General features: G+C 40.8%; 1 protein-coding gene across 6 annotated transcripts in view; it reads right to left on the minus strand.

Annotated features, from left to right (window-relative positions):
* Positions 1 to 16,638, minus strand: part of AMOT (angiomotin) — a 67,349-nt gene that overhangs the window by 12,333 nt on the left and 38,378 nt on the right. For all 6 annotated transcript variants that reach the window (XM_015128051.3, XM_015128050.3, XM_077988046.1 and 3 more), the window contains 2 exons: positions 4,904 to 5,053; positions 3,645 to 3,835 (listed from right to left, as the gene is read on the minus strand). In XM_015128051.3, coding sequence (XP_014983537.2) covers positions 3,645 to 3,835; positions 4,904 to 5,053 — 341 coding nt within the window. The remainder of the gene's footprint in view (positions 1 to 3,644; positions 3,836 to 4,903; positions 5,054 to 16,638) is intronic.

Genomic DNA, 16,638 nt, shown 5'->3' on the forward strand with positions numbered 1-16,638 from the left:
TCTATCTATCTATCTATCTATCTATCTATCTTTATCTCTCGGCCCTCTTAACCTTTCATCAAGTAAAATTCACCTAAACATACAACTGACCAATCTCACAGAGTTGCTGTATCTGATGTTTAAGATGGATCTCAGGATAAAGGACAACGCCAGCACTTTCCATATGCATCAAAATGCCTCCTCCTGGACTCTTTAAGGCTAAAAACCAATATCTAAGTGTTGGAAGGGATATAAATAGACCACCTAATATGACTTATCACCTGAGAAAAGACACTTGCCTATTCTTATATTATATTTTATTATTCACAATGGTCAAAAACTGGAAACAATCCAAATATGCATATATCCAAATATGCATACATAAACTGTGATACATCCATACCATGGAACACTATTCAGCATCAACTTGGATGGGTCTCAAAATCATTGTGTTGAGTGCAATATGTCAAAGAAGAAGAGTAAATGCAATATGATTCCTTTTATATGACATTCTAGAAAAGAAAAGTATAATTTTGTGACAAAATAACAGATTAGTCATTGCCTGGGGTCAGGCATGGGAGGAGGCGATCAAATTCAAGGGCACAAGAACACTTTACAACAGGTCCTCTATGTTAATTGTAGTGGTGGTTACACTGTTGTATACAATTACCAACATTCATCAAACCGTACACTTACAACAGGTGATTTTTTAATATGTAACCAATATCACAATTGAAAAAAAAAATTGTTTTCTCCAACTATCGTTGATACCACCAAAGCAAGATGTCCTAATTGTGAAATCTGTCATTTACCAATGAGCCATTAGGTTTGGAATATATTAAGCTTGAGATCCTGGTAGAATACACAGAAACCAAGCAGATCATTAAAATGTGGCACCAGATTTAGGGATATAATTTATACATTTAGAAATTGTTTCCTTCCTGCTTTCACATCTTCCTTTCTCCTTCCTTCCATTTCTCTTCTTTCTTTTCTTCTTTCCTTCCTTCCTTCCTTACTCAAATACACTTGAGCACTTTCCAACTGTAGCCAATATCCTAGACACTTAAAAATTATTTTGAGGCTGGGCGCGGTGGCTCACACCTGTAATCCCAGCACTTTGGGAGGCCGAGACGGGTGGATCACAAGGTCAGTAGATCGAGACCATCCTGGCTAACACAGTGAAACCCTGTCTCTACTAAAAATACAAAAAACTAGCCGGGCGAGGTGGCGGGCGCCTGTAGTCCCAGCTACTTGGGAGGCTGAAGCAGGAGAATGGCGTGAACCCGGGAGACGGAGGTTGCAGTAAACTGAGATAGCGCCACTGCACTCCAGCCTGGGCAACAGAGCGAGACTCCTTCTCAAAAAAAAAGAAAAAAAAATTTTTTTTGAAAGAAAAGAAAATATTAAACTTTTACCATGGAAAGGGGCAAAGGGCAGAACCTTGGTCAATAGGTACATTTAAGACTGAGAGAAAGAAGAGGAAAACAGGTAGACAAAAGGAATAAAAAGAAATGTTGGAAAGAAAGGCAGAAGAGCCCACAGGTTTTGAAATAAAGTTTTCTGAATGTTACCACCCAAATATAAAATCTCATTTGAAAGGAAAGAGGAAAAGAAAACCAATCTCCATGGTAGAACATAAGAGGCACTATCGTTGGAAGAGTAATATAATCCTAGAAATAGGAAGGTCTGAAGGAATCACCTAATCCAATTCGCTTATTTTACAGAAATTTCAATACAGTCTGTCTGCCAGTGTCTCCTGTGGATTAGATTAGTAGCATGCCAGAAAGACACACAGTCCTGATCTGGAATGTTCGCCTGTGGGACTATCAGAAAGTGTTCTTTCTAGGTGGGAACAGGCTGTGCTTTATCCTATTGAGTGATAGGCATGCACATTTTGCCAAAAACAGTGATTACATGAAAAGTTTCTACCTGATGATTAAAGGGAATTCAGTTTAAATTAAATCTATCTTGTGGGAGCCAATAGATTCTGAAAATCCATCTGAAAGGGGTTTCCCCGAATACACAAAGCTTTCAAAGGAGGAAGGAAGGAAGGTAGTTTCTTTATACAAAGCCCCAGTGACAACCCCCTAAGCTCTCCTGCATTTTGACCTGGAGTCTATTCTGAAGCAGGAACCATGAACCCTAGCTTTCTAGTGTTTTCTCACACTGCACACTCTCGTGACCTGAACATTTCTAAGCTTCTCCCTAAAGGTGACAAAATTACCCTGTATCTTTCCACCTCTCAATAATAACAACGTTTTTTTAACGTCAGCGTTTCTTATATAACCTCTGAACAAGTGCTAGACACAGGTGTTTCCTTGGGAGCCAGCAGGTAAAATTACATTTAATTCTGCTTCTAACCTGCCTACAAACTTCGAGACCATCTTCTGGCATAGCTGGGCCTTCTGTGCACTCTATTGCCACACTGCCATGTATTGAGTATACCTTGCTTAGGAAACAAGGCCAGCAAGCTTAAGCCCATGAGGACTTCAAAATCAAGCCACACACAGCTTCCATCCATTTGAGGCATAGATGGTATCTAATGAAGACAAGCAGATCACATTAGAGAGACATGTCTTCCTAAAGAATCGAAGTGGGCTTACAAAGCACCGGTTCAGCTCTTAGCACTGAACCTCCCCACCTCTGATTTGGCATGAGGCGGACTCAAAAATAAATGTATCCACCACCCCCTCCACACACATATACCAACCCAAAGTCTGGCAAGCACTTCCAGACTCTGCTGGCTTACCATGTTTAGGAGAATGTTAAAAACAACACTGTGGTTTTTAATAACTTTCTGGGTAGAGACCTATCTGGGTGCAATATGCTGTAGCCTGCCTTTCATACCCAATTCCAGACCAAGGCTCTGTTATCGCCACAACTCAAGTCATCACCTGACTTGAATTCAGTTTTTATTGTTTCTCTCTCTCTCTTTCTTCTTGTCTTTTTACCCCAACTGATGATTATGAGCAGTAGCAAGATAGACACATGGAGTAACAGCAACTATTTCCTCCAAAGGCCAATAATGAACTTTTATAATTTGAAAAGGGGAACAAATAAGAAGCAAAAAACAAAAATCCTTCGGCCACTTTCTCTCCCTTACCAGATGAAATGTGACTGCTCACACGTGATGAGGTGGTGCACATAGAGAATGCGGCCTTCAAATATTGACCTTCCCAAAGGGCAGGGATGGGTTCAAGTTCAGCACAGCCTTTGACATACCTTGGACAAGCCAGAGCTATCAAATGACAGCAGCAACTCCTCAGTGACATTTAGTTTCTGAGTGGTAGTTTCTCTGGAGGGGCTTTCACTCCAGTCCTGGGGCTAAACAACCTGCATATGTGGCTGAAAGAATCTTGTGGCGCTGGGGAAGGAGGGGTGCAAATTTACAGCTGATCCCATCTGCAATTATTCTGGCTTCTGGGGAAAGCTGAACTATGATTCTAATAAGTTTATAAGACAACTTTTATGTTCAAATCGCTGACTCTCTGTCTCTACAGCCGTTCAGTCCCTGCATAATCATATGAAAGAAAACACACTTAGGCAGAAACGGTGGGGGGGGGGGGGGGAACCCAGAATATTAAAGAAAATAAAACACTGGAAAAATCTATGAATCAGTGACCTTTCTGTTCTTCCCACTCATGCCCTACCAGCTAACTACTTACCTCTGAGCAGCCACGGTTGCAGCAGCATCCAGAGCGAAATGTCTCATCACATTCTCCTCCAAATATTTCTGCTCCCACTTTGTCATATCAGCTTCCAGAGCCAGAATCCTCTCCTCTTTCTCCCGAAGGAGCTCCATCAGCGCAGTGGCATTGTATTCTGAAACACTGGTGGGCTGACAGTTGCCCTGACGCTGTTGGGCCAGATGCAGAGAATCCTCAAGTGAGTGAGAGAAGAACCATGGTGTCTGAGCCCCTATTCTTGGAAAGGATTACTGCCCAGCCTACTTCTGTTTCGACTCTGATTCAGAAAGAAGCAGGGGGAATTCAGATCTCCTCCTAAGGCCACAGGACTTCCTATCATGGGCTTGAATGTGAGATTCCCTTGGCCAGGAAAGGGGCCTGTCATATCAAATTGTCATGCTACTCAGAAAGTGAATTAATGGGCTAAAAACTGCCATCCCTGCCTGCCAGCATAACACACAACAGAAACGAGAATTTTTAAATCTGGCCAGGCACGGCGTCTCGCACCTGTAATCCCAGCACTTTGGGAGTCTGAGGCAGGCGGATCACCTGAGTTCGGGAGTTTAAGACCAGCCTGGTCAACATAGTGAATCCCTGTCTCTACTAAAACTACAAAAAAAAATTAGCCGGGGGTGATGGTGCATGCCTGTAATCCCAGCTACTCGGGAGGCTGATGCAGGAGAATCGCTTGAACCTGGAAGGTGGAGGTTGCAGTGAGCTGGGATCATGCCACCGCACTCCAGCCTGGACAATAGAGTGAGACTCAGTCTCAAGAAAAAAAAAAATCTAGGATTTAGTTCCTATCTTGCCCGTAACTTGTAGTTATCATTAGCGATTTATGCCAACTTTTCCTAGTCTTGATTTTCATTCATCTAAAACTGAAGAGTGGTACGGCCAGATGATTTCTGAAGACCATTTCTAGTTCTACAGTATCAAGGCGTGTATTTGTGTAGCAGCTCTAATTCTTACAGCATCTACTGTTCCTGGAGTTCATGTGAAAATAAAAGGTGCAAGATCATAGGCTTAAAGGATATTTCTGGGATAGGAAGCTAAGGAAACAGACTTTGTATTCACAATTGGGAGGCACTCTGGAGTAAGATTAGGTGGGAGAAAAATGTAAAGATGAGCAAGTGTGTGCTTTCAGTGTTCACGTCAAATGCCAACTGAAAAATAAGCAACCAGGAATAATGTCATTTTCTTGACTTTTTTTCCCCTTTCTTCCTTTAAGTTCTCCATACCTGCTGGATTCTCAGGGATTCCAGTTCCCTCTCCAGTCGTGTCCGGAGACGGTGCTCTAGCTGCTCACGTTTTTCACATGCTGCCTGGAGCTGTACAAGGGCCTGCTGCATCTTCTCCACCTTGTCAACGTACACTTGCTTCTTTTTCAGCTGGAAATCCACGTTGGGTAATTTGCAAGGTGAAAGGAAAAACAGCAAGCAACAGGGTCAATTATGTATCCCCCAAATCCAGCCTTGTGTTTACATCTCTTCTTGTTTTAGAGTCCAGCTGCAAAAAGGAATGGATGGCGAGAAGGTCCTTCACGGTGAGTAGCAGGCTGCCTTGTATTGCTCATACAGAGAATGTGAAGGAATCGAGAGTCCCTTTTAAACCTCTTCCTTCTTCCCCATCTCTATACCTTTCCAAAGTCTACTCCCATCAGTACCATCTATGTTAGAAGGCCAAGTTTTTCAGATTCCCGATTACGCACATCCTTATCTCTGGTCTTTTTCACTCTCATATGGAATATTCTTGGGGAAGGCATATCTTATTTTGGTTACTGCATTAGGCAAATGCTTTAAAAGGGGGGATCTCCAGGAAGAAAGGTTTGCTTTGGTATGGAAAGGAAGCCCACCCCCTTTTATGTAGCTGTCTCTTCTCCAAGTGAGAGAAAAAGAGTGATTAACTGCTGAAGGTACAAGGTCAGAATTGTCTTTTTGAAGTCTTTGGTCCTGGTAATCACCCCATATAATCCATCACTGCTCTCCTGGGAAGTTTCTGCTTCTCAAAAGTAAAGGTGTCATGTGATGGTTCAAAAGCCTTTACCCTCCACCTTGCCTAGCACTGCCTTGCTAGTTCTTTAGGTTATGTGTGATTGCTACTTCATGAGCCTGAATTGGAAACCCTGGGTTATAGTCTCATAACTTTTATTCTGGAACCATAAAAGATCCCGAAAGCCTCAAACTAATGACTCAAAAGTGAAACTAAATGAGTCAAACATTATTATTTCTCTTTGCAAGCCTATAAGCCATATCCAAAAGCAAATGAAGAAGCAAGCAGGGAATAAGAGTGTGAGTTCTTTGTAACCTTGTAGCTTAGAAGCAAAAGTTTGGCTCTATGCAGATAAAATAATGAGAAAGATCTCAGAGTCTTTAAAGAAGATATGTATCTTCTTTAAAGATATATATAATCTATATCTTCTTTAAAGATATAGATATAGATACATCTATATCTTCTTTAAAGATATATATATCTATATCTTTTTAAAAGATATCTTTAAAGAAGATACATACACACACACACACACACACACACACACACACACACACACACACACATACACCTATGGTGCATCTATCTATCTGTCTGTCTATATCTTTAAAGAAGAGATGGGGAAACTACAGGCTTTCCAACTTGTTAACAAATAAGCAGATGACGCTTCTTGTAACACTTGTGGGGCCCCCTCAATGCTAATAAATCAACTCATAGCTGTTTCCAAAGCAGAAACTCTTCCAAGTGGGGCACGTCTGTCATTATCCTTCTGATGGAAGTTGATGTTATAGGGACACTTTCACTCTTCAGATAAAAATATGAAAATATTATTGATAACCTAGTCAAAAAGAAATTCAGGCATCTGATTCTGACTTTTCAACAAATTCCCAAGCTCTTGAGTTACCTAGGTAGATAACTGCAACATAAGAAGTTATCCACCCTACCAGCATTGCCTAACAGCCACTTAGCTGAGGCCCAGCTGGCAGAACCAACCTGACTCCCTCATTGCAGAAACCTTCATGGTAATGAGTCCAAATCACTACTTGGTAGAATTTCCAGTCAGACAGCACTAGCATGTACTGGTGGAAAAACCTTCTTGTCTTATAATGGCCCCCTCCTCAAATTAGAATTGCTGAACTTTCTCTAAGTCGAAGGAATCCTATCTTGTATTTTCCTACCAGACCTGTAGTATGCCTTGCCTAGGTGACTGGAAAACAAAAAACTTTTTCTACTTTTGTTGTACTTCCTTGACATTTCCTTTCATTCCAAGTCTAGTTCAATCTAGCCTTATAAACCAGTGGAGGTGAGTTCGAAGCCTAGATGTTTTTATCCATTAGAACATTTCCTAGGAAATAAAACAAACAAAACACCATCACTCTCTTTATCTCAATAAGTTTAAACCTTTCTTCCCCGGGGTTTGTGGCTGTTTATAACAACATTGACTAGGGCAACCAAAACTTTTGCCTCTGTCTTCCTATTTGCTAAGCTTGGAATAATTGGAGAGAAGGAAACATCCTCTATCCTTCACCTTTTGGGTCTTATAATCCTTATGAGCAATTTAAAGCTGAATGCATTTATTTGTGAATCGCTCTGAAAGCCCTAAGGGAGCAGGGCAATGTTAATACAGAGAAAGTTAACTATAATTACTAAGGCTTACAGCAGTTATACTTAAAGGCAATTAAACTTAGATAGCATGCAGTTCTTGCCTTGGTGGTAAACTACTGCAATGCAAGCTCAGAAAACTGAAAAATAAGCAATCCAGGGCCATGTGGATTTCTTGAGAAAGGAAACCAAAGTATCCTAGCAAAAGCACCCCCGCAATATAAGTCACTGAGCCAACTCTCTGGAAGGGAAATGCAATAAAGGCCCGGGGAATTGTCTGAGTTGGCTGAAGATAGGCATGCAGGTCAGATAAATACCACAAAGCAAGCCAAAAAATATCCCATTTTGATTTGCCACTGGGATGATTTTCCACAAGGTAGCAGGACCATTGTGGCTGGCATAGTTCTCCCACCTCATTTAAAATGAGAAAAAGTGCAACTCACCCATTAACATCATAATCACCTAGTAAATGCCTACTCTCTAGATAAGTTAGGGTAGAAAAAGACAACTCTTGCATGTGACCAGTGCAAGATCCTAGAGATGCAATCAACAAAGCCAACCATCTTCTAAGTTACACTCTCTACATTTTCTAGATCTTATCTACATGTAAAAAGGAACAAAGACCTACATGCTTTATTGACTCCACTACTATCTTGGACGTTATGTGCTTCACTTTTACCTTAGTCATGACAAATCACCATGTATCTTTATATGAATCAAATGAGATGATGCATTAAGTGCTTAGTAGAGTATATGGTACAGAAAGTACTCCAGGTTGTTTGTTCCTTTTTAGAGAAAAATTAATACCAAGTCATACACATTCCAGTCCTCTGAACTTTGAACACTCACTCCAGATATCCTTGACATGGCTATCATTCTCTTAGTAACTCTAATGATCACCTCATTGTCTAATTAGACAACACAAATATAGCGATTTCCCCACAGGAAGACATATAACATTAGGCCTCAAACACTTTATGCTGTAGATATCTTTGGATAGCAAGTTGTTCACTGGAAATACAATTAGAAGCAACCACTGAGTAGCTGCAAAGATACCATATTTCTCTCCAAATGACATGATTTGCAAGGTACCTCTACTTTAGGAGAAAGAAATATTTTACCTAAGATCAAAAGTACTATTTAAATAAAGACCCTTAGGCAAAACTAATTCTCTTTCTCTCTTTTTCATTCTCTCTCTCTTCCCTCTTTCTCGCTGTGTTTGTATGTGTGGGTGTGGGTGTGTGTGTGTATGTGACACACACACAGATATACATATCAGAAATTTCTATCTGACAGCACAATGAAAGGTAAAGGAACAAGCTGACAATCAGGAGACTTGGGTTCTAGTCCTATCTGTGCTATTAATAGCAACTTGCTTCTCTATTCTCAGCTACAGAGATCTCATTTGCTTAAAAAAAAATGAAGGGGGTTTCAGGAGTCAGCAAACCAAAATGGTCAGCAGCCGCCCAAATCCAGCCGTGTCCATTGATTTTGTCCATAGCTGCCTTATAGCTACAATGGCAGTCGAGCAGCTGGAGTTGCAACTGAAACTGCATGGCCCACAGACCCCAAAGTATTTACAATATGGTCCTTTAGAGAAAAGTTGGCAAACCCCTGGAGAGGTCTTCAGATGGTGATGCAGAGTCCTAGTGTTTGGTGGAAGTGCTTTAGGGGCCACTATAGTGGGTGGGTTACATCAGACAGTTCCTCTTTTATGTGCTTTACGTATTAGGGTTCTATTTAAAATTTCACTTGAAAAAACAATTGCCAGAGCTTTGTATGTGTTATATTCATGTTCACTTTTGTTGTCTTGTATCTGTCTTCCCTAGAGAATGGGCCTCCCACCTTATTTTGCTCCATCATCTTTTCATACTTGATGCTTCAGTACAGTTACATAGCTTAAGGTTACTGAATAGCCCATAATATTTCACCCCTCACTGCCTCTGGAGGTGATATTCTCTCTCTTAGGAATGTCCTGCCCCACCAGGATTTAAGAAGTTAAAAAAAAAAAAAAAGAAAAAGCAGGGCTAGATACGTGATCTCAGAAGATCTATAAGAGTCTTTAACTCCCAAAATAGGTTATGAATCAGAATCCCCTTCTCACCTTCAACACTGACCAATATCCGAGAGGGCTCAGCCAAATGGGGTCCTAGAATTCTGTACTGACACATTCTTAGAGGTAAAAACAAAAGTTTTGCTTTAGTTTGTGTGTAAGTACATGCAAGAAACATACCACATAATGTGTGGTTTTGTCATAAGACCCTAGATGATTTATTTTTCTGTTTTCAGTGTTCAAGGAACCGAAGGTTCACTTAAAAAGTTTCCAAAGCCAAGATAGTGGTTCGAGTGTTTGTGCATAATATGAGTTGTGAGGACCACAGATTAGTGACTCTAGTTTCTAATCTAGAGACCAGTACCCATGAGCCCTAAAGATTCTAAGTAAATCTATCATTTAAGCCAAATCCCTCCTGAACATTCAGTGAATGGAAGGAATCCTTTATGTATTAAAGTTTTCTTACAAAATGCCAACTTTCAAGAAGTTGTCAAATCCTTTCCTTGCTTTCTCTAATTCTGTGTTTTCTTAATGTAGACCCCTACACCACTTTTACTCCCTGGCTTGATCTTTAGATCCACTTTCTCCCTAACCCTAACCTGACTCCCACCTCCTACTGTACTCCAAGGTCCAATCTATGGTAGTTTCCTTTTTTGGCTTTATATGAACGGTTTTCAACTGGGGACAATCGCTCCCCCACCCCCTACCATGCCCAACTCTCCAGGGGACATTTTAGCAATGTGTGGAGACATCTTTGGTTGTCACAACTGGAGGTGGGGTGCTACTGGCATTTAGTGACTAGAAGCCAGGAATGCTGCTAAACAGCCCACAATACACAGGACAGCATCCTACCACTACCACTAAAGAGTTGTCCAGCTCCAAATGTCAGTAATGCTGAGGTTCAGAAACCTTGCTCAACACTGCAGCACTACTGGAGATCTCCTTTGTGCCACACTAATATTTTAATGTTATCATGTTATCCTCAGTCACAGACCTCTAGGTGACTGTAAGATTTCTAACTCTGAAACTTAGCATGCCCCACAGTTTTCATCTTTCCTCAAAATGTCATCCTTTTGATACTTCAGTCATCATCATCACTTACCTAATTTTTCCAGTCTCAGAATCTTGGAATTATCATTCTTCCCTCTTTCCTTTGTCTACCATATCCAATCTACCACTATGTCTTAATTCTAACATCTCTCATATTATTTCATTTCTTTATATGTTCATAGCCAACACAGTTTAAGCTATAATAACACCTAACAGATCTTACTTTCATTTGCTCTCCTGATCTATACACACATGCATACGCATACACACAGACACACACATACACCCATGAGTCCATCCTATATAGAGCTGCTGTAACAGACTTCCTGAAATAGTCATTTAAGAAAAAAAGCAACCGGCTGGATGCAGTGGCTCACGCCTGTAATCCCAGCACTTTGGGAGGTTGAGGCAGGTGGATCACTTGAGGTCAGGCATTCGGGAAAAGCCTGCCCAACATGGTGGAACACTGTCTCTACTAAAAATACAAAAATTAGCTGGGTGTGGTGATGAATACCTATAATCCCAGCTACTTGGGTGGTGGAGGCAAGAGAATTGCTTGAACCCAGGAGGCGGAGGTTACAGTGAGCCGAGATTGCACCACTACACTCCAGCCTGGGTGACAGAGACTCTGTCAAAAAAAGAAAGAAAGAATGACAAGAAAGAGAGAGAGAGAAGAAAAGAGAGAGAGAGAAGAAAGAAAAAGAAAGAAAGAGCAACCTACTAACCTACTGCACACCCATTCAATTAGTGTTTATTAGGTACCTATTATATCCAAGGTACTTTTAAACCTACCTCCTCTCTTCTTTAGACCAGAGCTGCTCTCTTTCATCCATACCTCAAACTACTTGATGCTTTTATGTTTACCACTCAGTCTACTGTCACACTCTCCTCTGTTCAGCCTAGATATGGCTCTTTAAAATGCCCTTATCAATCTAGGGTCCTGCTGCCTTAAAATTCTACCACGTCTACTATGCAAATACTCAAATTTCACATTGGTCTGATCACTTCTTATCCCTCCTTACTAAATCACTAAACTCTCCAAGAGTTCTTCCTTGAATAATCTTACCTGATCCTGATTGCTGCTTTTCTCGATAGCTTCTCATCATGTGTACTGTATTAGCAGTCATTTTTTAAAGATTTCATTCATGTGTGGATTTATTCATTCATTCAACAGATATTTACTGAATGCTTATTATGCATCAGGCCCTATTCTGCAAATGAGAGGAGAAGGGATGTAGCGGGAAACAAGACAAAATTTCTGCCTCAATTGGAAGGCAATATCCATAGGCAACTTAAGGGTAGAGCCCTTCTATTTTCCTTGGTATCTCTCTTAAGTTCTAGTTCTAGTTTGTTGGTCACTATATTCTTGGTGAACAGTTTATATTAAATAACTATTACATTCAAGAACAAAAATGAGCATAGTATAGCTTATCTGCAACACTGTAAATATACAAACAACACACACACACCTCATAAATGTATTCGCTTTGGCCCAGTCAAGATAAGAGTTTCATATCATTCCTATTCAGAGGTAAGTTTTTAAAGGAAAATCATAAAAGTGGGAGGAAGAACAGTGGGAAGGCAATCTATTGAAGCATAAGGCAAATACTCTTGAGCTCAATCAATCATATGATTTTCCATTACACTTCTGTAATATTTTGAACCAGTTCCCAAATATTTGGCAGATCTCTTAACCCCCTTCTGACTCAGGAAAATCTGATCCCTGCAAATGAATACCACGTGATGGCATCTCTTCCCTCCTTCCAACAACTGTGGGTGTCTTTCAAACTTAGTTTTTAAAGGATGGCTATACACAAAATTGCTTCTAGAGCCCCATTTGTTTTAGCCATTTGCATGGAAGTGACTTAATCATTTAGCTTCCCATTTATTCACTAGTGGACAAAGAACAGGGGTAAAATGCTTTAGATTTAAGAGATCTGGGATTTTTCCTAAATGTATCATTGACTGTATCACCTAATCTGTCTGTACTTTAATGTCTTAATCTGTCAAATGAGGATAACACTTGCAAGGTTCTTTGGGGATATACTGATATATCTGTAAATATTTTTAATGTTTAAAAAATACAAACAAGAAAATACAGATCAGTAGGCAGAAAGGACAGACTATTAATACTAGCTGGATGACCACCAACATACACAAACACTCCATTGGCTAAAGGACGTTAAGGCTAAAAATATAAAACTAAGTCCAGTGCCTTCATTGTCTAATTTTCCTCTTCCCTTGTATTGTCCACAACTCCAAACACTATTATACAAATGTCACAACTGAAGTGTATTTTTACTGCTATTCTCCTTCATACCACGGGTTATATGTTGCTCCATGAGCCTGATTTTAGTTTGAGCTGATTTAGTCTTACCCAGGAGCCACTGGATCCAAGTAAGGGTTCATGCTGAAGCAATTTGGTAACACTACCCTGGTATTAGCAAGCTGCCTCCATCCATTGCCAGTAGGCTGTGGTCCACTGGTAGATATTAAAAGAATTGAAGAGTAAAAAAACCACCTCTAAAAACTTTCTACCTCAGGAATAGGGCTCATGTTGTAAAGGCGACTAAAGAGAAACCCACAAAGCTTCCAATTTAGGAATTTCAAAAGCCAAAATCATAGGAAAGACTGAAAGAATTGAGCTCAGAGAGATCACTCCATCTCTATTTGGGGGTAGACATAATTTCTTTCTTGTAACACATTGGGTGGAAAAACACCTACTTAAAAGTAAATGCGGCCAGGCACGGTGGCTCACTCCTGTAATTCCAGCACTTTGGGAGGCTGAGGTGGGTGGATCACTTGAAGTCAGGAGTTCGAGACCAGCCGGGCCAACATGGTGAAACTCCGTCTCTACTAAATACAAAAAATTAGCTAGACGTGGTGGCACAGGCCTATAGTCCCAGCTACTTGGGAAGCTGAGGCAGGAGAATCGCTTGAACCCAGGAGGCACAGGTTGCAGTGAACCAAGATCATGCCACTGCTGTCCAGCCTGGGCAACAAAGCGAGACTCCATCTCAAAAATAAATAAATAAATAAATAAATAGATAAATAAATAGATGGAGGAAGGAAGGAAGGAAGGAAGGAAAGAAGGAAATACACTGAGATAAATATGGAGAATGCCATCCTTAGATGAAATGATCTTCAAATAAATCAATAATGCACCAGCAGAATACCTTGGAATATTCCTGGGTGGATATGTATTTTATCTGTATCCTATCAATACTCTAAATGCACACATAATTCACATCCTTGGATCTTCCATCCAAATCTATAATCCATCAAAACACTGGATAAGATTTACCTTCCCCAATGAAATCCTATTGTTGTTGGAAAATTATTTTGGAGTATTAGACATATAAATATCTATGCCTATGACATCTTCCTCTAATATCAGGGAAGGAGGAAATTGGTTATGATGCTTTGTGGATAGGTGTGGCAGCAGAAAATTATGTATCTTTAAAACCAAAAAGACAAATCAAATAAGTAGTAAGAGATCTAGAAAGAAGGGAAAATATTAGCCCTTAAGAACAATGGTGGAAATGGAGTAAAACAGTATGAATTTAGCTTTAGAGAACTGAGTAGAATTGCAATGGGACTCTAGAAAATGCACTGGCTACTCTAATACGAGCTATCAATGTGACATCTAAATCATCACTAGCCACTGCAGTTCAGAAAAGGTTAACATTTGGGCCCCTTCTTGTTGAATCTCCATGGCTTTCATTCTAGCCTAAAGCCAAAGAACAAGGCTCGCTGGCTCTCTCTGCCAGCCCTCTCACATTCCACACTCTCCCTTCCTGTGCACTCAGTTCAGTAAGCAGCCCACCCGCAGCATCTTCCCTCTTTGATCTTGCCAAGGCCTTTTTCCCACCATCCCTGAAACAATTACCCAAGCCGCTTCCACTCCAGATCATCATAAGACAGCAGCCAGCCAGAAGCCTGGGCTGCCTTGAGCCTTGTGAGAGGATATGCCAGGCATCCATCGAAAATCTCCAGTGAGGTCAAACTGGTAGGGGGTGGGGAGGCTGTCTTTGAATGGGAGAATACCGTGGTTGCTGTAGGACACAGAGCTCTTTTGACTTGGAGTTTAATGAGCCTCCACTTCAATAGGACCTACGTGTCCCGAAAGATAAGGGCAAGGACGGAAAGGCACCATTTACCTCGTTCAGCTGCTGCTGCAATAGGGGCACAGGGTACACCCTGGTTCAAGACCTGGATCAGAGTGACTCACCAAGAAAACAGGTCTGATTTATAATTACAGTGCTATCCCCTCCCCAGCAAGATACCTCCTTCCTGGATGCCAGCAGAGCCAGGTCCATGAAAGAATGCACTGAACTTGGGAGCAAATGGAAGCTGTGATTGCAGGAGAAAGTTCTTTGTAAGCCTGAGGCAACATTTCTATGTAGAGTTTAGAGCACAGTGATTGCAGAGAACTTCAGGTAAGAGAGTTAATGAGATTAGCAAGAAGGAATGAATTTCAGGAAAAGAATCTAAATGAGGTCTTTGTAAAGAGAAAGACATAAATAAATGCAAGGGTCCTCTGGCCATTAAAGTAGTCATAACCTTTCCCTGACCACCTTAATGCAATGAGTAGTAGTTACCTGAGTGACCTTGTACTTAGAAAGCTGAGAAAAATAGTATCCTAACAAAAGGTCTAATCTGAGAAAGTTTCCCTAATTTTGATTTGCTAAGTAGGCCAGAGAGGTTTTCCTTGGAAGAACTTCTAAGGCTCGAGAAAAAAGGAAAGTTCATGATGCCATTTGTAAGCTATCACTAAATTATCTGTTTATATGGGACACAGGCAGGTTATCTAACATATCCATCTGCCTTCAAACACAGCCTTACTTGAGCCATTTCCAACAGACAGAAGGATAACTCTTCTATTCATGAATACCTTTCTTGGTTTAGAAATGTTCGATGATTTTGTGAAGCAATCACAATGAAGGCTCCTTCTTAGATCTGTTCCAGAACTACCTGCTTACCCCAAATACCTCCCTGATGATGTTCCAAACTTTGAAATTTCAGCCCTGAAAGAGCAAAACCTAATGAAGACTGAGTCACAGCAGAAAAGCAAAACTTTAATTAGCAATTTCCTATATCTGAGGATAAGCAAAAGGGATGTTTTCCTTTGAACAACATAGAGGAGACACGACAAACAGCACCCAGGAGCAAATCCAGCTCTGAGAGACTGGTAAAACAAAAAGGGAAGTAAGAACCAGTTGATTTTCTCTGAGATGTGGTCTTCCAAGGCTTTATATGTGCTAGAAGTGAGCCGGCTTGAAAGTCGGGAAGACATCACATGGCCTCTGAGATTCCGCTGGGTAGAGGGTGGTAAGCCTGCTCTCCCAGTCCAAGGTTTCACCTTCTTTAGCAAGAGCAACTCAGAATTTCCTAACAATTAGACTCCATGTGAAAGCACAAATTGGATGAGGACTAAAAACTTAACAATAATTGATGACCTCATTTGAAATAAATGCCATCATTCAATCCCAGCTCAATACTTAGAACTTCTTTATATTGTAAAGCTACATACATATTTTGGGGAGGGCCCCTGGAAAACTACTAAAAATCTCTAGGACTAATGCCCAGAAAAGCCTCAGAAGTCTGAAGCCAGAAATATATTTCAGGCAACCTTTTCAGCAAGGGCTGCCCAGTGGGAACTAGAAATGAACATTTTCTCCCAAAACATATATTATTTTCATTATTTTCAAACAACCAGTTACCACTGTGCCCTCAGATGTTGCAAAGAAAAATGGTTGCAGACACTCTGTCCCCATTTATCTCCAACTGGCTGAGCACCCTTCCCGGAGGGGCAGCAGGACTCTCTGTACACCCCAATCTCAAAGCAGTCTGGACAAGTTTCTCATAGTCTTTTGAAAAAAGAAAGGCCCAACGAGTGAAGCAATTTTTTAAAAACTTAAAAGATGCAGAGGTTACTAAATCTGAACAAGCACCCACATTTTCTTTTTGGGAGGTGAACCAAAGGATGATTCAGACAGGGAGAAAGGCAGCAGGGTTTAGGGAATGAAGAGTCATGAGATACCAGTTTTATTTCTGGCTCTACCCAACACTGGCCATGTGACCACCAGCAAGCTACTTCTTTCTCAGCAGGTCTCTTAGCTTGCCCTTCTCTAAAAGAATTCAGTCTTACCCTATCCTGTAATTTTCTCTGGAATGTCCTCACAAAAATGTGAGGGAAGGGAATATATGGGGTGTAGCAAAAGGATGCGATAAGCTAGACATCAGGTAAATACAAGTCTTCTCATTTTCTGTTAAGCA

The sequence above is a fragment of the Macaca mulatta genome, chromosome X (assembly GCF_049350105.2).
Source record: "Macaca mulatta isolate MMU2019108-1 chromosome X, T2T-MMU8v2.0, whole genome shotgun sequence".
NCBI classification, from domain to species: Eukaryota; Metazoa; Chordata; class Mammalia; order Primates; family Cercopithecidae; genus Macaca; species Macaca mulatta.